General features: G+C 43.7%; 1 protein-coding gene across 1 annotated transcript in view; it reads left to right on the top strand.

Annotated features, from left to right (window-relative positions):
• The window catches only part of scap (SREBF chaperone), a 30,613-nt gene extending 5,749 nt beyond the window's left edge, over nucleotides 1-24,864 (top strand). The window contains exons 4-23 of the mRNA XM_066642735.1: nucleotides 924-1,081; nucleotides 1,265-1,473; nucleotides 2,654-2,759; nucleotides 3,033-3,205; nucleotides 4,553-4,679; nucleotides 7,648-7,760; nucleotides 7,846-7,940; nucleotides 8,031-8,129; nucleotides 8,380-8,595; nucleotides 10,000-10,364; nucleotides 10,685-10,831; nucleotides 11,734-11,935; nucleotides 12,501-12,616; nucleotides 13,106-13,628; nucleotides 13,930-14,015; nucleotides 16,173-16,255; nucleotides 16,541-16,707; nucleotides 17,666-17,746; nucleotides 18,056-18,262; nucleotides 20,052-24,864. Coding sequence (XP_066498832.1) covers nucleotides 924-1,081; nucleotides 1,265-1,473; nucleotides 2,654-2,759; nucleotides 3,033-3,205; nucleotides 4,553-4,679; nucleotides 7,648-7,760; nucleotides 7,846-7,940; nucleotides 8,031-8,129; nucleotides 8,380-8,595; nucleotides 10,000-10,364; nucleotides 10,685-10,831; nucleotides 11,734-11,935; nucleotides 12,501-12,616; nucleotides 13,106-13,628; nucleotides 13,930-14,015; nucleotides 16,173-16,255; nucleotides 16,541-16,707; nucleotides 17,666-17,746; nucleotides 18,056-18,262; nucleotides 20,052-20,297 — 3,519 coding nt within the window. The 3' untranslated portion in view covers nucleotides 20,298-24,864. The remainder of the gene's footprint in view (nucleotides 1-923; nucleotides 1,082-1,264; nucleotides 1,474-2,653; nucleotides 2,760-3,032; nucleotides 3,206-4,552; nucleotides 4,680-7,647; nucleotides 7,761-7,845; nucleotides 7,941-8,030; nucleotides 8,130-8,379; nucleotides 8,596-9,999; nucleotides 10,365-10,684; nucleotides 10,832-11,733; nucleotides 11,936-12,500; nucleotides 12,617-13,105; nucleotides 13,629-13,929; nucleotides 14,016-16,172; nucleotides 16,256-16,540; nucleotides 16,708-17,665; nucleotides 17,747-18,055; nucleotides 18,263-20,051) is intronic.
• The last annotated feature ends 505 nt before the right edge of the window (nucleotides 24,865-25,369 follow it).

Genomic DNA, 25,369 nt, shown 5'->3' with positions numbered 1-25,369 from the left:
TTTAAAGAAGGTCTTTTAGAAGCTGACACTTTTTTGTCTGTAAGAAATAAGGCATTTTCTTAAGGAGTAAAAACCACAGGGCAGAGGACAGTGTCATTATTGTGTGTGTGTGTGTGTGTGTAATATATTGGGGATGCATAAATGCCATTTTTTTCCGTACGTGTATTTTTGTAATTTCAGGAGCATTGTGTAATAGCGTAGTTATTAATTAAAACATATATTTAATTAATAGCTTTATTGTTAATTTCTGGAGCTGTCCATCTTTTATTTAGCATTTTATTACACAACCAATAATTCGAATTTCCCTCTGAGATCAATAAAGTATCTATAAATTAGTAACATGAGCTGCAACAAGCTCTTGATATGCTTTTGCACAGCGTTGTACATCTTTGGGAAGACATTTTCCAATTATACGATAACGGCTGGGAAGTTCTGCACTTGTGTTAATTTAAGAGCAGCAGCCTGATCTACGGCGTCGGCTCCGATTCAACATGATTCCGTTTGAGGAAAAACCACGTCAGGTAACGAACAGTGCTCTCGCAAACGGGAAAACATTTCCCAGAGGAAAATAAACTCAGAGTGAAGATAAACCCACCTTGTTCGAGGACAATCAAATCAGCGCCTCATACTCACTGCTCTCTGGTTCCCCCTGCAGTCCGCTTTGCTTGGGTTGCCATCACTGAGTGAAATAACTCCAGGTCGCAACGTGCACTAGCCACAAGGTGTCGGATGTTGGTATCGGAGCCTCGTTTGCGAATTAAGAGTATGAGTAAATGAACACAGGATCAGACAAATACAGGATGCCAGTATCAGTATTCATGCATCTCTAGTGTGTGTGTGTGTGTGTGTATAGTATTGTTGTTGCGAGCCCAGTGGTTGTGTAATTGTGTTAACTCCTGTGCTGTGGTGTTATTTCGGTGCAGTATCGTGGGCCCCCAGTGGCATATATCCAGCAGGTTCTCGTGAAGGCGGCTGTTTCTCCGTGGGATGGCAGCTTGGTCCCCGTCGATGTTTTCCGCTCTCCTCTCGGACGAGTCTTCAGTTTATTGGAGGAAATCCGCAACCATGTTTACACAGACAGGTGATTTATAGACTTTAAAACTGAACGTTTCTGCCTGGGGAGATGGCTCATGTCACTGGTTCTGTCTGTGCTTTCATGGACACTGTTCTTCTCTCTTTTATAATAATAATAATAACCACTTTCTGCCACTCTCACGTCCTCAGTCCCTCTCATTCCTCCCTCTGTGTGTTTGTATTTCCGCAGGAGTTTGGAGACGCTGTGTCTGCAGGTGACCGAGCTGTTGCCTGGGTTAAGGAGGATGCAGTCGATCCTCCCTGAGCACGGCTGTCTGCTGGTGTCTCCTGGGAATTACTGGCAAAACCGCCGCGACCTGTTCGACTCGGACCCGGACATTCTGAGAACGGTCCAGCAACACGAGCCCAAGGGCATCCACACCTCCGCTACGCTGAAAGGTCAGACAGGAGGAGAGGTCTCTGACCACAGGGCGGGGGAATCATACAGTTCAAATGTGTGGAATCGGTCATCAGTTTATTCGTTACTATCAGCAGTGTCACGTTATTCATTTCCTCTAAATACAACACGTTGGGATGTTGCATCATTTATATATTTCCATATGTTTCATTCATTCATTCATTCATTATCTGTAACCTTTATCCAGTTCAGGGTCGTGGTGGGTCCAGAGCCTACCTGGAATCATTGGGCGCAAGGCAGGAATACACCCTGGAGGGGACGCCAGTCCTTCACAGGGCAACACACACACACACACACACACACACACATTCACTTTTGAGTCGCCAATCCACCTACCAACGTGTGTTTTTGGACTGTGGGAGGAAACCGGAGCACCCGGAGGAAACCCACGCAGACACAGAGAGAACACACCACACTCCTCACAGACAGTCACCCGGAGGAAACCCACGCAGACACAGGGAGAACACACCACACTCCTCACAGACAGTCACCCGGAGGAAACCCACCCAGACACAGGGAGAACACACCACACTCCTCACAGACAGTCACCCGGAGGAAACCCACGCAGACACAGGGAGAACACACCACACTCCTCACAGACAGTTACCCGGAGGAAACCCACGCAGACACAGGGAGAACACACCACACTCCTCACAGACAGTCACCCGGAGGAAACCCACGCAGACACAGGGAGAACACACCACACTCCTCACAGACAGTCACCCGGAGGAAACCCACGCAGACAGGGAGAACACACCACACTCCTCACAGACAGTCACCCGGAGGAAACCCACGCAGACACAGGGAGAACACACCACACTCCTCACAGACAGTCACCCGGAGGAAACCCACGCAGACACAGGGAGAACACACCACACTCCTCACAGACAGTCACCCGGAGGAAACCCACGCAGACACAGGGAGAACACACCACACTCCTCACAGACAGTCACCCGGAGGAAACCCACGCAGACACAGGGAGAACACACCAACTCCTCACAGACAGTCACCCGGAGCGGGAATCGAACCCACAATCTCCAGGCCCCTGGAGCTGTGTGACTGCGACACTACCTGCTGCACCACCGTGCCGCAATTATGTAATTATTGATTATGTCTTGACAGATGAATAAATATAAATGTGTGTGTGTGTGTGTGTTGCAGACCTGTTGTTTGGGGTCCCAGGGAAGACCACAGGGGTGAGTTTATACAGCAGGAAGAGGGTGGTCACCTACACCATCACCATCGCTCTCAGCAGCTACGATTCCAGGTCAGAGTCCCTCACTAACACCATCCTCTGTGTTCAGCATCTTATATTCAACAGCTATTAACCATTCAGAATTATCCAGTACATAATAAATACCGTTTAGTACTCAAGACATTATAGTATTCATGGTCTACTTGTAACTTTTAATGGCTGATGGGAACCTGAGGTGTAAACACTTGTAGTTATTTAGTGAGTACAAACTGAACTGTGGATCCCTACACAGAGCTTCAGAAAGTAAACACGTGTGTGTGTGTGTGTGTGTGTGTGTGTGTGTAGGTTTGTGGCCAGTCTGAGAACTCGTCTGAAGCAGCTGCACCCCTCAGTGAACTGCTCACTGAGAGAGGATCACATGGTTCACGTTCATTTTAAAGAAGAGATCGGCATCGCGGAGCTGATCCCCCTCGTCACCACTTACATCATCCTCTTCGCTTACATCTACTTCTCCACCCGTGAGATACACCTCCACTTGTTCTTCAGTATCTCTCTCTCTCTCTCTCTCTCTCTCTCTCTCTGTCTCTGTCTCTCTCTCTCTCTCTCTCTCTGTCTCTGTCTTTCTCTCTCTCTCTCTCTGTCTGTCTGTCTGTCTCTCTCTCTCTCTCTCTCTCTCTGTCTCTCAGGCTCCTTTTGTGTGGATAGCAGTGGGATTAGTGCGGCTGATCATGTTTAGTTTGTAGAGAGATTATCTGCACCACAGTACACTGAGACTCCATAATTCATTCACATAAGCCTCAGTGTAGTGTACACTCTCACTCTCTCTCTCTCTCACACACACACACACACTACATAGAATGCTTCTTTTCATACATGTTGGAACATGTGGTCATGCATATCCTTGTGTATTTTTAACCCTGCAGAGTACGTGCTGTTTTTACGTTTTTTTTTTAATAATAATTAGGCCCCAGATTCTAAACATAACCCTAACATAGAGCAGCTTTCCCAGGTTTTACCACAGTTTTAGGACACTTTCCATCTCAGAAATGTACAAAAACGAACACAGACAAGCGGCCACAGCCCCACGGCGTCTGGAAAGTGGAGTTTAAGACACACACTGATCTGAGTGTGAGAGAGGTATGAAGAATTTCACAGCTGGGTCCAAATACCAGAAACACCAGGCAACACACTTTACACACAACAGTGACACACACATACACCCTGAGTTTTCAGTATCCTCATTACTGGTTCTCACTACTGATTTATTCTCTATTTTTTATTATGTTATCATCTGAAGAGTGGCTAAACTTTATTTCTTGTCTGTAAAACACTTACTGTAAAACTGATGTTCTCTCTCTCTCTCTGTGTCTCACTCTCTCTCTTTGTCTCTGTCTCTCTCTCTCTCTGTCTCGCTCTCTCTCTCTCTCTGCCTCTCTCTCTCTGTCTCTGTCTCTCTCTCTCTCTGTCTCTCACTCTGTCTCTCACTCTCTCTCTCTCTGTCTCTCTCTCTCTCTCTCTGCCTCTCTCTCTCTCTCTCTGCCTCTCTTTCTCTCTGCCTCTCTTTCTCTGTCTCTCTCTCTCTCTCTCTCTGTTTTTCTCTCTCTCTGTCTCTCTCTCTTTGTCTCTCTCTCTCTGTCTCTCTCTCTCTCTCTCTCTCTCTGTCTCTCATTCTCTCTCACTCTGTCTCTCTCTCTCACTCTCTCTCTCTCTCTCTCTCTCTCTCTCTCTCTCTATCTGTCTGTCTGTCTCTCTCTCTCTCTCTCTCTCTCTCTCTCTCTCTCCTCTCTCTCTGTCTTTCTCTGTCTCTCTCTCTCTCTCTCTCTCTCTCTCTCTCTCTCTCTCTCTCTCTCTCCTCTCTCCCACAGGTAAGATAGACATGGTGAAGTCTAAGTGGGGTTTAGCATTAGCGGCTGTGGTGACTGTGCTCAGTTCTCTGCTGATGTCTGTGGGTTTATGCACTCTGTTCGGCCTCACGCCAACACTCAATGGAGGGTCAGTACACACACACACACACACACACACAGCAGAGTACAGAGGCGTGCAAAACTTCAGGCATCCCAGTCAAAAGAGCTTTTCTTTTAGAATTTAAACTCAGAGGAGGAAGGACAAAGCGTGCACAGAAATGTTTAATTCTCCAGAGTCTTACATTGTGTGACTATTTCACATTAAACCATTTAAAATAACTCAATTTTTCTGCCACAAACTCTCCAAACAAGGTGATGAGAGTCCTCCTGGTGTAGGGTGAACCTTTGGTGCCTTGTGTAACAGTGGGTCAGTGTGTGCTCTCTGCCCTGTGAGAGGACGAGACACGTCATCAGGATTGCTGCTTAAATAAGTATCACCATTGATAACAATGAATGAAAGCATCTGGAGACTGTATCAGGAGATTGTAGCTTAGAACTGTAACTCAAACACTTTCCACGCCTTTGTCATTTCACAGTGACTGTGTCTCATTAAAAATCACAATTCTCATTTTATTCAATAAGAAACAACCTGAAAATGAAGTGTTAATGTGCAAACTTCCTGTTCTCTCTAACACTGAGATCTCCGTCTGTAACTGGTCTAAACCCACACTCACGCGGACTTTTGGACACAGTATTGTCCCCAAGAACAGAACAAACCCATCACAGTCTTCTGCAGCTTTTTCCTGATGGAGCTCAGACCCAACGCAGCGCCCAATAAACTCCTCACTCTCCACACGGCTTCAGTTTTTATCATTAACATGCTTTAAAAACTTTGGTACACGTCGTGTCACTGTAGCATTCAGCGGTCGGTGTAAAATCGACTCAGGCTCTGGGTCTGAATCCTCCGCTGTGTGGATGTTATAGCTGGGTTATGAAAGGCTTATGTAAAATGACCTAAAAGGCATTAACAATCAGGTCTGTGTTTCCTAGGACACTGCTCAGTAAACACGTCGGGTTGATGTGTAGCTTATTATCAGTGAGGACAGAGGGTAGGATGATGGTTAGAGTGGGATTCCCCCATTGAGAGAAGCCCAGAGGGGCGTGGCCTCGACTCGGTCAGCCAATCGGCTCACAGACGATCAGCCTCGATAGTGTGACTGAGTTCACCAGGTCAGAGCACAGTAAACACAGGAGAACAGAGGAGCGCGGTTATTGATCGGATTCATCCAATGTGACGTGAATGCTCTGAGCCTCGGGACGGTTCTGAAGCGGTAAACTGTTTCTACACAAGTTTAAACCAGAGGTAACCAGGCCCCTGTTGTCGCCCCCCCCCCTCGACTAAAACACAGTTATGGGTGTAAACTAGAGCTGTGTATGTTTAAAAACATCTATCTCTCTATCTATCTATCTATCTATCTCTCTCTCTATCTCTCTATATATCTATCTATCTACCTCTCTATATCTATCTCTCTATCTATCTCTCTATCTCTCTATCTATCTATATATCTACCTCTCTATCTATCTATCTCTCTATCTATCTATCTATCTATCTCTCTATCTATCTATATATCTATCTCTCTATCTATCTCTCTATATATCTATCTCTCTATCTATCTATCTCTCTATCTATCTATATATCTATCTCTCTATCTATCTATATATCTATCTCTCTATCTATCTATATATCTATCTCTCTATCTATCTATATATCTATCTCTCTATCTATCTATATATCTATCTCTCTATCTATCTATATATCTATCTCTCTATCTATCTATATATCTACCTCTCTATCTATCTATATATCTATCTCTCTATCTATCTATCTCTCTATCTATCTATATATCTATCTCTCTATCTATCTATATATCTATCTCTCTATCTATCTCTCTATATATCTATCTCTCTATCTATCTATCTCTCTATCTATCTATATATCTATCTCTCTATCTATCTATATATCTATCTCTCTATCTATCTATATATCTATCTCTCTATCTATCTATATATCTATCTCTCTATCTATCTCTCTATATATCTATCTCTCTCTCTATCTACCTCTCTATCTCTCTATCTATCTATATATATATCTATCTCTCTCTCTATCTACCTCTCTATCTCTCTATCTATCTATATATATATCTCTCTATCTATCTATATATATATCTCTCTATCTATCTATATATCTATCTCTCTATCTATCTATATATCTATCTCTCTATCTATCTCTCTATATATCTATCTCTCTATCTATCTATCTCTCTATCTATCTATATATCTATCTCTCTATCTATCTATATATCTATCTCTCTATCTATCTATATATCTATCTCTCTATCTATCTATATATCTATCTCTCTATCTATCTATATATCTATCTCTCTATCTATCTATATATCTATCTCTCTATCTATCTCTCTATATATCTATCTCTCTCTCTATCTACCTCTCTATCTCTCTATCTATCTATATATATATCTCTCTATCTATCTATATATATAACTCTCTATATATCTATATATCTATCTCTCTATCTATCTCTCTATATATCTATCTCTCTCTCTATCTACCTCTCTATATCTATCTCTCTATCTATCTATCTATATATCTACCTCTCTATCTATCTATATATCTATCTCTCTATCTATCTATCTCTCTATCTATCTCTATCTCTCTATCTCTCTATCTATCTATCTATCAATCTCTCTATCTATCTCTCTATTTCTCTATCTATCTCTCTATCTCTCTATCTATCTCTCTATCTCTCTATCCCTCTCTCTCTCTCTCTCTTCTGTCCGTCAGCCGCTGAACTCCATGATGCTACATTTTTCACCTGATGCTAATGTGGAATCTTTATTATTAAAACAGAAATAATCAGCGAATTAAACTAGAGCAAACTAAAATGAGTATGAAAATATAAACTCTTTTGTTTCTTTGTTTATTTATATTTTTGTGTTGTGTTCTTAATGTTTTTTTAATCATTAGGCTTTTAATTCGGTTTGAATGTGTGTAGTTTTCATCTCCTTCCGATATTAATGCGTGTGATTTATTTTCAGAGAGATCTTTCCGTACCTGGTGGTGGTGATTGGTTTGGAGAATGTTTTGGTGCTGACGAAGTCAGTGGTGTCGACCCCTGTGGATCTGGAGGTCAAACTGCGCATCGCTCAGGGTAAGAGGAGTATGACTGACGCACTGCAGTGTGTTGACAGCTCTCTCAGGCTTGGGCTGTAAAGTGTGTGTGTGTGTGGTTTCAGGTCTCAGTAGTGAAAGCTGGTCCATTATGAAGAACATGGCGACTGAGCTGGTCATTATTCTGATCGGATACTTCACCCTGGTCCCTGCCATTCAGGTACGAGTGCTGTGATAATCCAGGACCTCTGGGGAAGTTAAGTGTTACTCCAGAAACTGATTGTGTTGTTGTTTAAATGTCTGTCTGTAGGAGTTTTGCCTGTTTGCTGTGGTGGGTCTGGTGTCTGACTTCTTTCTGCAGATGTTTTTCTTCACCACTGTTCTGTCCATCGATATCCGCCGTATGGAGGTGAGACCCATTTCTGCGTGTCTTTATATTCATTTTTAAAATATTAGCCACTTGTTTCCGTGCAGAACAGAGGTGTTCAGATTCAGTCCAGTTTCTGTGCCCTGTGTTTCACGGAGGTTAAAAGATTCCCTGGTTTTTATCTGCTATCTGCACCATTTTATAACTCGGGTGTAGAAATGTATGAATAATGAATGTTTCTAATTAATAAAATATTTCCAGTCATCCGATGTTGTGTTCCGTACTCTCACAGCTGGCCGATCTAAACAGGCGCCTCCCTGCTGAGGCGGGGATGCCCCCACCTCCTAAACCCGGACCCCTGCGCCCTCGCGAAGCCCCGCCCCCTCCTCGCCCCTCCGCCCACACTATCACCCTCCAGGCCCCGGCCTTCAGGAACCTGCGGCTCCCCAAACGCCTACGGGTCGTCTACTTCCTGGCGCGCACCCGCCTCGCTCAGCGCATCATCATGGTGAGACGAGTCCTTCGTTTCATATGAGGATCCGTCTTGTTTCACACTGATATATCAACATTTTTTTTTCTTCAAATTGAACGTTGTAGAATATTAAGAGTAGTTTAGAAGAGGACCTTTTTTTAAACGTAAAGCCCACACTTCAAAAGGCATGTACTGTTTCTCTTTCGGTCTTTTGCTTCTTAGTGAAAATAAGAAAATAAAGCTTGTTAACAACATATGATCTTAAAGACACAGATCACGTTCAGAGCAACACCAGCAGCTGATAGCGTCTACTTGCCCCCTTCGCGTTTTCAAAAGTCTGGGTAAATGATGTAAAAGGCGGCAGACCTGAGTTTGGTGCCCCATTTCCTGAAAGAGTTGAACCTGATGGCCTCCTGATCTCTGCCGTTGTAGTGTGTGAAAGACGAGTGCAGATGATTCAAATTTAAAAGGTGTCCTGGTAGAGTTGCAAAATTCTCAATGTTGGGAAATTTACCGTGGGAATTAACAGGTGATTATGGGAATTAATGGGAATTAATGGAAATAAAATAGGAATTTTCAGATCTAAAGGTGTAATCTTGGCTAAAATTATTAGATACAATTCCAAAACTGCTGAATAGCAAAGCTGCTCAATCCCAGGCACATGACACATTACACACTGAAGGGCTACACCCCTGCACTGATCAGTCCTCCATCACATGTCCAGCAAATGTCCAGACGATTTATAGAAACCTGAAGCTCACCTGCTGAAAGCACACATTTGGACCAAAGCTACACAGCGCTAAGTGCTTTTATTGACAGTAATAGCATTGAAACATTTAAGCAACTGTTAAATCAAGGTGTAATCTTAGTTGCTTGCTATCTGCTAAATCAGAAAAGCTCAATGAGCAATTACATTTAAGAGTTTATCCCGGCTAGCAGGCTAGCAAGAGGTTAGCTTACCAAGGCTAGCAAGACATTAGCTTACCAAGGCTAGCAAGACGTTAGCTTACCAAGGCTAGCAAGACGTTAGCTTACCAAGGCTAGCATAGGCTAGCTACCTATATATTTTTTTTTTGCCTCAGTGGGTTTCTGTAACCAAAAATTAAAAAGATATTTCATAATATTTCCAAATAAATTCCAAAAATATTTCCAAATTTCTGGAGCTAAAGTTGTTATGGAAAGTTACAGGTAATTTGCTGAAAATTTTCCACACATTTGCAACACTAGGTCGAGTGAGTGAGTGAGTTACAAATATCAACTTCAGTTTTTTAATCAGGTTTCTCTTACTATTTTTATTAATTTTTTTTTTATTTCACTGCCATTGCTCTTTAAAGAGAAGAAATAGCTGTAAACCCACACCAGCAGGAGCTCACAATTTGTGATAATAACATTAAATAATGCGTACAACACGAATCCTTTCCTCTGCTGTGTTTGGTGTAGGCCGGTACAGTGATCTGGATCGGGATCCTGGTGTACACAGACCCCGCGGGTTTGAGGACCTACCTGGCCGCACAGGTCTCTGAACAGTCTCCTCTGGAGGGGGCGGGGCTTCCTCCTCACCTGGGCGTAGCTCCAGTGTTTCCAGGAGGAGACCCTAGCAGCACCTTGAGCGTACTTCCTGCTCCAGATCCCACCCCTTTACCCGAGAACCAATCACAGGGCCACGGAGCGTCCCATCAAGGCTCCGCCCCCTTCTCCAGCGCCCAGATCAGCTGGGGCTCCGAAGACGAGGAAGTGTGGAGACGACTGTCCTTCCGCTATTGGCCTTCACTCTTCAGCTACTACAACATCACCCTGGCCAAGAGGTGAGCGCACAGCTCTTTATCATCGTTATTTTCAGAATAAAACTGTATTAAACTGCTTTTAAACGTCAATTTATAGTAACACTTATGTAATAACTGAGCTGTAATTAGGGAGAATAGAGACTTTGCCGCTCTGGGCTCAGCACTGCAGAAACTGCACTATGTAGCTTTTGTAGGAGGGTCAGAAAACCACCCCAAACCCTGCCTTTATTTCAGATCAGTGCTGTTATAGTGACTTACCCTTTTATAGGTCCCTGGTCTAGCTAAGGTTTACATGGCTAACGCCATCGTGTGTGTGTGTGTGTGTGTATGTGTACGTACAGGTATATCAGCATCCTGCCTGTCATCCCCGTCACACTGCACGTGAGCCCACAGGAAGCTGTGGAGATGCGCCACCCTCAGGATACCCAGCATGCACCTCGCTCCAGTGCCAAGACCACGGACCTCCAGACTGACCTCACGCTCTACAAGTCAGTGTGTTTACTGGCATTAACCTGGGGCTGCTACCACCAGAGCCCAGAGCTAAACAAGTCTATAACATAGAGATTCAAAACATTTCACCACCTCTAATATACTCCTCTTTTATTTCTGAAACACTGACAGAGATGGTGTGGAAACCTCTTTAAACTCGCAGTAAAAGTCAAGGGATGAAATTTCAGGAAAAACATAAGTCTCAAGTGGCCCTTTCCTGACCTCTAGCCCCTTGTTAAATGCCATTTCTCACTTAATCCTTGTGTAAACGCTCACAAACACATTCATTCAGGGTTTTACGCCTCTCTCACACCCCAGGCACGGGGGGTTGTTGTTGAAGGTCAGTCAGTTTAACCAGGTCAGACTGCGGTCAGCAGCATAGTGACAAATCTGAGAGAGAGAGAGAGAGAGAGAGAGAGAGAGAGAGAGAGAGAGAGAGATGCTCACTTTACTGTTACCTCAGCCGTATGTCCAGGACTGTGTAAATAATTGACCAGTCTATGGGTTATTTCATGGACTGGTGGAGGTTGACTGAACAGAGGCCAAAGATAATAATGAAATTAAAGGTCAGTTCTGTGTTTTCAGCTAAAAGCCCTATGTGATTTCTGTGGGGTGCTTCACTTCTGTCTTGAATTTACAATTCAGATTTATTTAAATCTTTCCCAAACAGCTGTGAGTGAATGGCTAGTTATTTACCGGCTTGTATTGAGCGTGAAGGGTAAACAGCACCACCTACTGGACAAGAGTGTGTACGATTTTACTGATAATATTGGACTGTTTATTCAGCACACGAATATGGATTTTTATTTTGGCATTTAATACTTTTATTTAATGTCACTATAATAAATAGTAATTTAGCTGTTCTAATGTGTGTGTGTGTGTGTGTGTGTGTCTTTTCCAGGGTTGCTGCTCTGGGTCTGTTTGCCGGTGTGGTTCTGGTTTTGTTGTTGTTCTGTTTGTATCGTGTTCTCTGTCCGAGGAATTATGGACAGAACGGGGTCCAACACGGTCGCCGTCGGCGTGGAGAACTGCCCTGCGACGAATACGGCTACTCACCCCCGGTCAGCGAGATTTCACCACTCCTTCTGAGAGGACACAGTATGGTGAGAACACACACACACACACACACACACACACACACACACACAGCATGGTGATATCGATATTTTCATTATGGCACTTTGTTTTTTATTAAACCACAAAAGAAACACAGACTTTTGAAAAGGGAAAACAAAGAAGGTCTGAAGAACATGGAAAAGATATTGTAGAGTAATTCTGTGATACGTCTCTATGACACGATATCAATAAAACATTGTTTCCCACAGTGACTAAAGGTCTCTCTCTGTCTCTCTCTCTCTGTTTCTCTGTCTCTCTGTTTCTCTCTCTCTCTATCTGTCTCTGTCTGTCTCTCTCTCTCTCTCTCTGTCTGTGTCTCTATCTGTCTCTCTGTCTCTCTCTCTGTCTGTCTCTGTTTCTGTCTCTGTTTCTGTCTCTGTCTGCCTCTGTCTCTCTCTCTATCTGTCTCTGTCTCTGTCTCTCTCTCTCTGTCTGTGTCTCTCTCTCTCTCTCTGTCTCTCTCTCCCTCTGTCTGTCTGTCTCTCTGTCTCTCTCTCTCTGTCTCTCTCTCTCTCTCTCCCTCTCTCTCTCTCTCTGTCTCTCTCTCTGTAGGATATTGAGTGTCTTGCGAGTGATGGGATGCTGCTGGCCAGCTGTTGTTTAGCCGGACAGATCCGTGTTTGGGACGCTCAGACCGGAGACTGTCTCACAGTCATTCCAAACAATGGGTAAGTGCAGCAGGTCAGTGTTTCTCAGCGCTGCTCCTGGAGTCACTCTGGTCTGCACATTTTAGAGGGCGTAATTGTTTGGTTGGTTAGGAGACGGAAAATCAGTTGTGGGTTTGGTTGCTCAAGGACCTCTCAGCCGTGGAGGAGGACAGCACTGTTCTTTCACTCCCACCACCTCCAGTTTCCACCAGGTCATTAAACCAACAACCTTTCAGCCCTTAACCCTCTTCTCTAACCACTGTACTCTAACACTGTAGTTCAGGACAGACAGTTGTGTCACTGCGGGTTAGTTTCCCTCTGTCTGCATGCCTTTTGCACTCTGATTAAAAAATGACGATTGCTAACCGCTAACACTAATGCTGTGAGTGAATGGATAGACTTCTCCTCTTCTTAAATAGTACCACATCTAAATAATAGTACGAATAACTGTGAATACAAGTGTTTTTATTGTCCGTCTCCCTGTCCCTTTCCGTCTCTCTCTGTCTCTAGTTTACGTAGGAGCAGTAGTAGTGGTTGTTGGGAGCACCGTGACGGATGGGATCCTCTGAGTCCTAATTTTGATCCTGACAGCATGTTGGGAGCTGAGTCTCGGAGCCCGGGCTCCACAGCAGCAGGTATGGCGGACGCTAAGGAATATAACGAGCCCCCCTTGCGGCGCCGTGTGCCTCCCTCTCGGCCGGCGCTGTTCACGGATCAGCCGGACCTCACGCCTCTCATCGACACGAATTTTGCCGAACTCCCGCCTTCTCGTTCGCCCTCGGATCACGGCTTTGACTTCGGCGGCCTGGTGGAGAAGGCCTACAGAGAACACGAGCCATCTCCCACCCTGCATTTCAGCCCCACAACACCACCGGCCCCCCAGAGGCGCCGGAGTCTCGGGGACATCCCTGTGGCCTCTCCTCCTCAGGATAGGGCCAGCAGCGTGACACCGGGTGATTGGGACAGCTCCGTCTGGTCCATGGAGCTCAGAGGAAACCTCATAGCGGCTGGAAGGAGCAGCGGGAAACTGGAGGTGAGAGAACAAGGGGAGGAACTATTTTACGGTCCACCCTCAAAAGCACTGTCTCTGTGGAGGGTCCCATCATTTTACCTTTAATTAAACATATTATTATATATTTTTATGTTGCACTTGTTTAATAAACCTACTTCAGCTCCAGGCTTTTACAGAGATACATTTACACTGTTTGTTCCTCAAAAAATGTGACCTGTAGAGTGTGTGTTTGTTTTCTGATTTTGTTAAAACCGTAGTTGGTTTCGTGTAGTGTTTAAGATTATATTCTGAGAGGAAATGTAAGTTTGTGTGTTTCTCTCAGCTCTGGGATGCAGTGGAGGGGTCACTGCGCTGTTGTAATGAAGATGGATCTTCTGGAATAACAGCCCTGGCTTTCCTCAACAACAGGTACGAGAGGCCGTTTACACACACCATCAAACCCCCTCTCTCACGCTCGCTATCAAACCCTCTCTCACGCACTCCATCAAACCCTCTCTCACACACACAATCAAACCCTCTCTCACACACACTATCAAACCCTCTCACGCACACAATCAAACCCTCTCTCACGCACACTATCAAACCCTCTCTCACGCACACTATCAAACCCCCTCACGCACACACAATCAAACCCTCTCTCGCACACACTATCAAACCCTCTCACGCACACAATCAAACCCTCTCTCACGCACACTATCAAACCCTCTCTCACACACACTATCAAACCCTCTCACGCACACAATCAAACCCTCTCTCACGCACACTATCAAACCCTCTCTCACGCACACTATCAAACCCCCTCACGCACACACAATCAAACCCTCTCTCGCACACACTATCAAACCCTCTCTCACGCACACTATCAAACCCTCTCTCACGCACACTATCAAACCCCCTCTCTCGCACACACTATCAAACCCTCTCTCACGCACACTATCAAACCCTCTCTCACGCACACTATCAAACCCTCTCTCACGCACACTATCAAACCCTCTCTCACGCACACTATCAAACCCCCTCTCTCGCACACACTATCAAACCCCCTCTCTCGCACACACTATCAAACCCTCTCTCACGCACACTATCAAACCCCCTCTCTCGCACACACTATCAAACCCTCTCTCATGCACACTATCAAACCCTCTCTCACGCACACTATCAAACCCCCTCTCACTCACACTATCAAACCCTCTCTCACGCACACTATCAAACCCCCTCTCACGCACACTATCAAACCCTCTCTCACGCACACTATCAAACCCTCTCTCACGCACACTATCAAACCCTCTCTCACACTATCAAACCCTCTCTCGCACACACAATCAAACCCTCTCTCGCACACACTATCAAACCCCCTCTCACACACACTATCAAACCCTCTCTCACGCACACTATCAAACCCTCTCTCACGCACACTATCAAACCCTCTCTCACGCACACTATCAAACCCTCTCTCACGCACACTATCAAACCCTCTCTCACACACACTATCAAACCCCCTCACGCACACACAATCAAACCCTCTCTCGCACACACTATCAAACCCTCTCACACGCACACTATCAAACCCCCTCTCACGCACACTATCAAACCCCCTCTCACTCACACTATCAAACCCTCTCTCACGCACACTATCAAACCCCCTCTCACGCACACTATCAAACCCCCTCTCACACACACTATCAAACCCTCTCTCACGCACACTATCAAACCCTCTCTCACGTACACTATCAAACCCTCTCTCACACTATCAAACCCTCTCTCGCACACACTATCAAACCCTCTCTCGCACACACTATCAAACCCCCTCTCACACACACTATCAAACCCCCTCTCACGCACACTATCAAACCCTCTCTCACACTATCAAACCCCCTCACGCACACACAATCAAACCCTCTCTCGCGCACACTATCAAACCCTCTCTCGCGCACACTATCAAACCCTCTCTCACGCACACTATCAAACCCTCTCTCACGCACACTATCAAACCCTCTCTCACGCACACTATCAAACCCTCTCTCACGCACACTATCAAACCCTCTCTCACGCACACTATCAAACCCTCTCTCACGCACACTATCAAACCCTCTCTCACGCACACTATCAAACCCCCTCTCACGCACACTATCAAACCCCCTCTCACGCACACAATCAAACCCCCTCTCGCACACACTATCAAACCCTCTCTCACGCACACCATCAAACCCCCTCTCACACACGCCATCAAACCCTCTCTCACGCTCGCTATCAAACCCTCTTTCACGCTCGCTATCAAACCCCCTCTCACGCACGCTATCAAACCCCCTCTCACGCTCGCTATCAAACCCTCTCTCACGCACACCATCAAACCCTCTCTCACTATTGATGGTGAGTGTGAGATGGTTTGATGGTGAGTGTGAGATGGTTTGATGGTGAGTGTGAGGGGATTGATGGTGAGTGTGAGAGAGTTTGATGTTGAGTGTGAGAGGGTTTGATGGTGAGTGTGAGGGGATTGATGGTGTGTTTGGGTCATTGCACCTGTGGTAAACACTTTGTCTCTGACTGTAATCTCCTGTGTTGTAGGATTGTTGCGGCTCGTCTGGACGGTTCTCTAGATTTCTTCACGGTGGACATCAACAAGCCCTTGGGTTTACTGCAGTACAGAGGTCAGAGAATGTTTAATTAAGAAACAGAACCTACATTAGATCTATGATTTATCACGGTCCTTTCTGGATCTGTCACCAGTTTGTGATAAATTACTATAAATAAGCAATAACTTTCATGAAAGTCTACTTTTTCAGAGTCATGGCAATAAACAACAAGCACAGCTAATGTAGTTACTACAGTAATCCTCAGCCAACCATTGTTTGCTCCAGTTTATTATTGGGAGCTCCAGAATAAGAGAAGCTGACTTAGATAGTAACCAGTCCCTCCTCCGTGGTCTCTCTCAGGTCCTCCAGGCCGTGGGAGTTTACCCTCCTCTCCGTGTTACAGCAGCGATGATGTGATTAGTTGCCAGTTAACGCGCTCTGTGCAGTGCGCTCATCAGAAACCCATCACTGTTCTCCGAGCAGCAGCGGGACGAGTGGTCACCGGCAGCCAGGACCACACTGTTAGAGTAAGAGCTGTCAGTTTTTAATACATCTATATAAACACACACACACACACACACACACACTGAATTAAGAAATCTTCCTTGTTTCTATTGTCACTGTCCCCTTCCTCAGCTCCACTGTCCACTTCAGTCATTCTGTAGTTTTACGCGTACATCTGTTGCTCTGCATACTTTCCCCCAGTTCTTCAAGAGGAAGAACCTTTTGTGGCACAGAAGTAACACCATATGATTCAGCCGTAGTGTTGTGTAGTGAACGCAGAGCAGCGCAGACACCAACACACAAGTTTAAACAGTCGCAGCGGTGTAGGGCGCTAACAGGCTCCAGCACAGAAGCATAAATCAGCCTTTATGTAAATCTGAATCAACCCTAATCCATCCATCCATCCATAATCATTGGGCGCAAGGCAGGAATACACCCTGGAGGGGGCGCCAGTCCTTCACAGGGCAACACAGACACACACACACACATTCACTCACACACACACACCTACGGACACTTTTGAGTCGCCAATCCACCTACCAACGTGTGTTTTTGGACTGTGGGAGGAAACCGGAGCACCCAGAGGAAACCCACGCAGACACAGGGAGAACACACCACACTCCTCACAGACAGTCATCCGGAGGAAACCCACGCAGACACAGAGAGAACACACCACACTCCTCACAGACAGTCACCCGGAGGAAACCCACGCGGACACGGGGAGAACACCCCAGCTCCTCACAGACAGTCACCCGGAGGAAACCCACGCGGACACAGGGAGAACACACCACACTCCTCACAGACAGTCACCCGGAGTGGGAATCGAACCCACAACCTCCAGGACCCTGGAGCTGTGTGACTGCGACACCTACCTGCTGCGCCACCGTGCCGCCCTCAACCCTAATCCACAAATCTAAATACATCCTCAAACACTCATTCCACCCTAAATAACTCCAGAGTTGTGACGCTGTGCTGTTGCAGGTGTATCGTCTGGAGGATTCCTGTTGTCTCTTCACCTTACAGGGTCACGCAGGTGGCATTACAGCCATTTACATCGACCAGGTGAGCTCACCTTAGCCTCCTTTTCTCCTGAGCCTCCCGCTCTTTCGCGGCTGAGCTCCGTGTTTTAGCTGCTTCGATAAAGAGTGTGAAATTTACTCCTTTATAGAAACTCAGGGCTCTGCAGTGTGTATTTCTTATGCATTTCATGAACGCATTGGACGCCCCGGTCAGCTGGAGAATGAATGAAAGAATGTGAATGAAACTGAAATGACTGAACGGTGTGAACGTGCATGTGTCAGTCTTTTTTATAGTAACAGAGCCGTCCTGTTAAATTCTGAGGGATTTGTATGATTTTTGATTTTTGTTTAGACCATGGTTCTAGCCAGTGGGGGGCAGGATGGAGCCATCTGCCTGTGGGACGTCCTGACAGGGAGTCGGGTCAGTCATGTGTACGGTCACCGAGGCGACGTGACCTCACTGGTGTGTACAAACTCCTGTGTGATCAGCAGCGGTCTGGATGACCTCATTTGCATCTGGGACCGGAGCACGGGCATTAAACTCTACTCCATACAGCAGGTGTGTGTGTGTGTGTGTGAGAGTCACTGCATACGTGACTGGGAGAAGACTGCGGGAGTGAATTGAGACTGTGATAAAAAATGACGTTATACTGTAACATTATGGAACTATCGGCACAAACTAAATAACCGTGAAGTTTGTCCGTTTGAAAAAATCAGTAATTGTTCTAATGTATTTGTATTCAGAATTTCACCCACTGCTCCTTTAAATTGAATCAAACAGCACTAATGCTGCAGTCTCTGGTCAGTATTGTCACATTTGTGGAGAGAGATTAGTCTCAAAATACTTTACAAATGTGTGAAGGTTAATCCACAAATAAAACACGAGTCACAGATGTGTTTCACTGTTCACAACTGAACACGTCCCACTCTGTGTCTCACGGTCTGCAGTTTGTACAAATACAGTTACATTCATAAACACGTGTCTGGTTTTCAGAGATATGTCACAAGTTTATGTGAAAATAAATACATTTGTTTAAATTTACATTGAATATATTTATAAAGTTGAAGTCTCGAATTTAAAGTTTATTTGTAAATTGTAGAATCTGCGTTTGTGAATCGAGTCACTCACGTGTTTTCCGTGACGTGCACTTGTTCATTTCCTCTCGCGGGTTTTTTGAATTTTGAGACTTTCCTCTCGCATTTCACCCGCTCCAAATACAAATGCAGCCTGATCCACAAATGTGGCCCGCAGGAGAACGAGCCGCCGCTAGGGGGCACTGTTGATTTAGGACGTGTGGGGACAACTTAAATGGAGAAGCATTTGCGCAACATTTAATGTGGAAGTTCGAACAAAAAGCCCCCAAAGCCGCTGAATTCAGCTTCATATCACAGACCGTTAGGAGGGGGGTCACTGGGGGACACTTTTGAAGGTGCCCTAAATTTAACGACGTTAAAATCCAGCGGAACTTCCCTAATTTCGCTGCAGACTAGGGTCGTCAAATAAAATACTTTAAAATCATCCCGTATTTGGACTAAAACTGTGTTGATTATTGGACTGATACGGGACTGATGTGTTTCGTATTTTTGAGATTGAATTGTTAAAACCGGTGATTTGTTTCAGACAGATACCCACGGCTCCGAAACAGAGTATGCGCTTCTCATTGGTCATCATTTTATTTAGTCAATCAGCAGCCAGAGTTAGCTGTCTATCATTTACTGCGGCAGCCAATGGAGTCATAGTCCCGCCTACAGGGGGTTGTTACGCAGCGGCCCTGAGAGCAACAGGTCAGTCCTGAGACACTGGGGGAAACAACAGTGCCCCCTGGCGGTGGCTTGTTCGCCTGCTGGCCACATTTGTGGATCAGGCTGCATTTGTATTTGGAGCGGGTGAAATGCGAGAGGAAAGTCTCAAAATCCAAAAACCCGCGAGAGGAAATGAACAAATGCACGTCACGGAAAACACGTGAGTGACTCGATTCACAAACGCAGATTCTACAATTTACAAATACATTTTAAATTCAAGACTTTATAAATATATTCAATGTAAATTTAAACAAATGTATTTATTTTCACATAAAATTGTGATATATCTCTGAAAACCAAACACGTGTTTATGAACGTGACTGTATTTGTACAAACTGCAGTCTGTGTGTGATGTGTTCATTGGTGAACAGTGAAACACATTCGTGACTTGTGTTTAATTGTGGATTAACATTTACTCATTTGTAAAGTATTTCGAGGCTAATCTCTCTTCGTACACATTTGTCCGGTCCAGTTTTTTGCTCAGGTTAATGTTTTATGAAGAACGTTGGTGTGACACTTTCCCGTTTGTCTCGTCTCGTTGTTAGGAGGTGGGCTGTGGGGCGAGTCTGGGGGTGATTTCTGAGAGTCTGCTGGTGACTGGAGGGCACGGCTGTGTGTCGTTTTGGGACCTGAACTACGGCGACCTGCTGCAGACGGTTTATTTGGGTCAGAACAGTGAAGGGCAGCATGTACGCCAGCTCCTGGTTCTAGACAACGCCGCCATCGTGTGTGATTTCGGGAGTGAACTCAGCCTGGTGTACGTGCCCTCGGTGCTGGAGAAACTGGATTAAAGCCTCCCTCACGTAGCTCATTTAAATATTTCTTCGCTTCTCTCCTTCTCTGTCACTTCTGAAGACTCTGGACGTCCTCTGTTCGGAGCGGAGGGACGGATTCAGTTCTGATTGTTTTTCTTGTTTATTTTTTACATTTTTTTTAAGGGCCCCTTGGCCCCATATCAGAGAATATTATATATTTTTGCTAGAAAATAAGACTCAAAATCAATATTGAATGTCAGAATTCAGTTTTTACGAATGCTGTTAAAAAATCAACAGCGTCCCAAAGGACAGGAGCGGTGAGGAGGAAGAGAACGACTGAAAACTGAGAACTAACTGGAAAAAGTGTGAGAGAGAGTGAGAGAAATGGTAAATGTTCAAATGGCAAACTGTGCAAGGAAAGTGTCACTTTTTTAATATTTAATATTCGTTATTTATTAGCGATAATTCTAACAATTTTAAGATGCTGTCTCAATAGAGAACAAATTTTAATGTACAAAAAAAATCTAACTAATTTAATTTTATAATGTAAATTAGGATTATAACCGAGTCAGAGTAGATTTTTTGTTTATTCTGTTAATATTTCCTGTTTATTATTATTATTGTTTCATGCTGCCTCTACTTTTGTTGCGAAGTGTTGAGATCGCCCCCTAGTGTTTAGCTTCAAACTTTACAAGCAACAGCATTTTTGCCTGCCCTCCGTTCTTCGTGCTGCTTAAAAATTCTGGCCGCAGTCGAGACCGGTGTCGGCGACTTAGACACTGTCTCTACATTTATGAATTTTTCATACAATTTTATGATTTTTTTTTTATTATTATTATTTTTTCAAACCTTAGCTACTGTCCACAGAAGAGTCTCATCAGGAGACGCTCAACAAACATAAACCTTCTAAAGGACAGATCGTAAAATTGCTTGCTGTTGCTGTTTAACAGTGAGTCGGAGGTGATGCGTGTCGTGGTTTGTACACTGCCCGGCGTCAGCGCGAGGGTTTATGGAATCAGATTTGTGCCAAAAAAAGTAAAACTTTTAAAGAGAAAAAGAGAGAGGAGAGACAGCAGAAATGTCACCTCAAATGTCAAACTTGCAAATTCTGTGTAATCATTTTTCGGAGCGGTCAGAAGTGTTTAAGAGCAACAAGCGTATGTTCAGGCCACTGAGCTGTCACTCAAGCTTGTTAGCCAATGGGGACACACTCCTTAAAAAACCTCGCCTAATTTCACCAGCCCCAGTGTGTTCAGACTTCTGATTGGTCAGAAACATGATTATAAATAATTCGTTTTAAAAGTTATATGTTTGACATTTGAGACTTTTTTTTAATCATAGTTAGTTTTGCTCTCACTTTTTTTGTTTGATGTTTAAAGCTTGGTTTTTATTGAGTCCTGGATTCCAAGCTTCTACATTTTTCTATTCACTTTTAGTCTAGATTTCAGAATGTTATCATTTTCAGAAAATAGTTTGTTTCAGATGCTGATGTTGCTAATTGTGAATGACATAAAAAAATGACATCGTAGCCACAAGCTCTCAGTGGCTAAAAGCTCTCTATAAGCTTCCATTCAGCATTAGCCACATTAGCCTCTGTTGTTAGCTACTAAATTCCACTTACCCTTAGCCACAATATCATCGACTCATTAGCCACATTAGCATGTCTTGTGGTTAATTATTGACTATAGATTCAGTTCAGGCTTACAATTATTAGCATCAGGTCAGAATTTTGAGGCTGCTTGGTAGCTATATCTTCCATTCACAATAAGCCATGTTAGCATGTGTGGCTACCAGCTTCAGCTAGCCTCAGCCACATTTAGCCTCGGTTTAAACAGTACAAGTTCAGATACAGATCCCGGAAGTTCAGAAACTAGCATCGAAAGCTAATTTCTTTTGGTTTCTGTTTCTTCTTTTCATTTTTTTCTTTCTTTTTTCCATCTTAAATAATGTCTTTTAAAATAATGACGGATCCAGTTTATAGTCACTGTCCAATTAAAAACTTTAAAGGGTTTACATTAAAGGAAAATAAGGGGGGGGGGGGGGGGTTCTTAACAATCAATGGAAAAGATTGAATTCTGAGTCATTTTGAAGCATTTCTCTTTGTCCATTCTTCATGAGATTTACACACAGTGTGAAGGACAGCTGCTGTGTTCAAATGTAGTAAACGTCCACAAACACGGAGATACAGGTTTTAATTGGACAGTGACCTTATATGTTTTGTAGAATTTACAATTTAGGAGCAGTTATTAAAAGGTAAAAACGTTTTATTTTGTGAAGATTGTTAGCTACTGCTCATTTGAAAACCCCTAAAATGCTGTATTCTGACTCTGACGCTCATGAGCCAGCTTTAAAGAAGCTGTATCGGTTTAATCCGTGTAAAAGGACATTATCGTTCGTGTAAAAGCATATACTGATTTTAAACAGGGACCAGTAGAACCAATTTAAAATGAGTGCAGACAGAATATAACGGTTATTAGAGACCTTTTTCAACCAAACTGACAAGGAAATACATCACAGTTAGACTGTACCTAGACATAGAGATTACATCCAAAAATACAACAGTATATCTCTGTGCTGCGTTTGTAGGAGACAGACATTAATATAATGTGTAGATTAACTCATCTCTACATATTCATTGTTGTTTATTAAATTCTGGAGTGTTTATGGTTGAAGGGTCTGTTGTTCTGTCACTTTTTTTTTTTCACTGAATTTAAATTATTTATTTTCACTTGAATTTAAATTCAAGGGATTTTCTTTTCTTTTCTTTTCCTTTTTTTTTATATATTTCCCCGCTGGATTTTATTTTAAATTGACAGATGTAATTCCTCTTTTTTCCATATATTTTTTTTTTATTGTCATTACAGCTCTGTACTATGTTGTGATTGTAAAATTGTTGAATGTTTCACTCTGGAGTCGGAGAGATAATCACTTTAACGGTTAAAAAGTCACTGACTCCATAAACCAAGCTGAAAAACTCCAGAGTGAACATTCATGCTACGGTGGCCCAGAGAGTCAATGTGTTTTTCCATAACGTTTTGGTCTTGTCTTTTGTGTTTTTACGAAATTTCACTTTCTCAGTCGTCGTCTTTAAAGGAGCGATGGCCATAATCCAACAGCAAAATTAACAAAGTTAAACATTATTTAATATTTTTACTGCAACATTCAGCTCACACGAGATGGTGTCAAACTGCAGTTGAATGAACCAGTTGTTTCAAAGAGAGGGAAGTTTGTCTGCTGCCTCCAGGCCACTAGCTGTCAGTATAACGTCTGTTTCGTGACCTGAGCAATCAGACTTTTGTCTTTTTATTGGTTTACGTTTTACCTCTCTGGGCCACCGTATTTATAACGTTTTAAAACACTAATAATGGACTCTTTTGAGGTTCAGAATGAAGTTAAAACCTTCATTTGCTTTAAGCCATGTCCAGAGCCGATGCTGCGGTTTGTTTTCGTGTCCTGTTCGACGGATGCAAGTTGCTGACCAAATTGCCTCCTTTTAAACCGGTTCTGAAATATTTGCTCGGACAGTTCTGGTTCTCCCTTCTGTCCGACGTTGCTTGTTTTATCGCAACATGCACTGCGTTCAGATGTAGTCGAGTAGAAACGCACACAGCGGTGGAGAGATGTTAAATTATTAGCTCTATGAATGTATATATTTGCTAGATTTATTGCAGAACAGATTTTAGTTTCTCTTTGGGTTTTCTAAGCTTTGTAGATTGTTTGGTGGAAATGTGAATTATTTTTGTATCTTTTTTCTTTGTTGTTTTAGTGCGGTTGTAATGTGACTGGTCTTTGGTGAAAGAACACAGTGATTTCTGTGCAGCACTAACACAGAAGTCTATGAGAAAATGTGACCTCCAACCCTCAGTGAAGCTGAAAAACCCTAAAGCCCCGCTTCTGAGCAGTTTTTATTAACCATTTCGTGTGAAGTTGGCTTCACCTGGCGATACGTGTTCTTGATTTTCTAACCGATGTCCTCTTTACAGAACATACATCTGCATATTTAATGCACAGTCAGTTTATTATTTGGGGGAAAAACAAAAAATGGCTTGAGGAAAAGATGTGGCACAGTGCTCTTTTATATTTACGATAAAAAACTAATAAAATATTGTTCCCTGCAGGAGAATCGGTGTTTATCCTCTTTACACACTTTTTGAGGGCATTTGTTGATGTTCACTTTAATGTTCTCTGCACTCGAGAAAGAAAAAAACGTTCTCAGGTTTTAATGCCATTGCATTTCTGTTTGATCCTTGTTTTTTCAGAGAATAATGAGGATGGATCCATTTAATTAAAGGAGGGCAGTGCATAGATTTTGGCTGGAATTAAAAAAAAAAAAAATTAGCTCCTCCTCCTTAGTGTAAATTTTTTCTTTGATTAAAAACCTAACCCCATCCCTTCACACTGTTTTTTTTTTCAAAGAGAATGTAGCTTCACTGAAGGTAACTGAGGGTTTTAAAGGACACTGTATGAGAGATACAAGCTGTAATTACTGAGGACAGTGGACGTCCCTCCTCCGTCTCCTGCACACAGACAGTTGAGGATGTAACTAATGATCTGTTCTATTTTTAACACCGGCAGAAACTTTGTACTAATTTGCAAATAAAAAGGGTGAAACATTGGTTATTTTTCTGCTATTGATTTATACTTTAATTCTGCGATTCATTATGAATTATTGATAATGTCTACATCAACTAGCTCTGCATTTCCTAAAGGAAATACATAACGCTTGAAGAGCTGAAATAGCGTGAGAGCAGGTGTGATGTGGTGGTGGATCATTCTCAGTGGTGGTGGTGTGCTGGTGTAGAGTGGATCAGACACAGCAGTGCTGCTGGAGTTTTTAAACCCTGTGTCCACTCTCTGTCCACTCTGTGAGACACTCCTCCCTCGTTGGTCCACCTTGTAGATGTAGAGTCAGAGACAGTAGCTCATCTGTCGCTGCACAGTGTGTGTCGCTCGTCCTCCAGCAGTGACACAGGACGCTGTCGGCTGGATGTTTTTGGTCGGTGGACTGTTCTCGGTCCAGACACTGAGGGGTTTAAAAACTCCAGCAGGACTGCTGTGTCTGATCCACTCTACACCAGCACAACACACACTAACACACCACCACCACG

This window comes from Hoplias malabaricus, chromosome 1 (genome assembly GCF_029633855.1).
Source record: "Hoplias malabaricus isolate fHopMal1 chromosome 1, fHopMal1.hap1, whole genome shotgun sequence".
Classification (NCBI taxonomy): domain Eukaryota; kingdom Metazoa; phylum Chordata; class Actinopteri; order Characiformes; family Erythrinidae; genus Hoplias; species Hoplias malabaricus.
The sequence above is the reverse complement of the archived record's forward strand: the minus strand, read 5'-3'. Positions and strand labels throughout refer to the sequence as shown.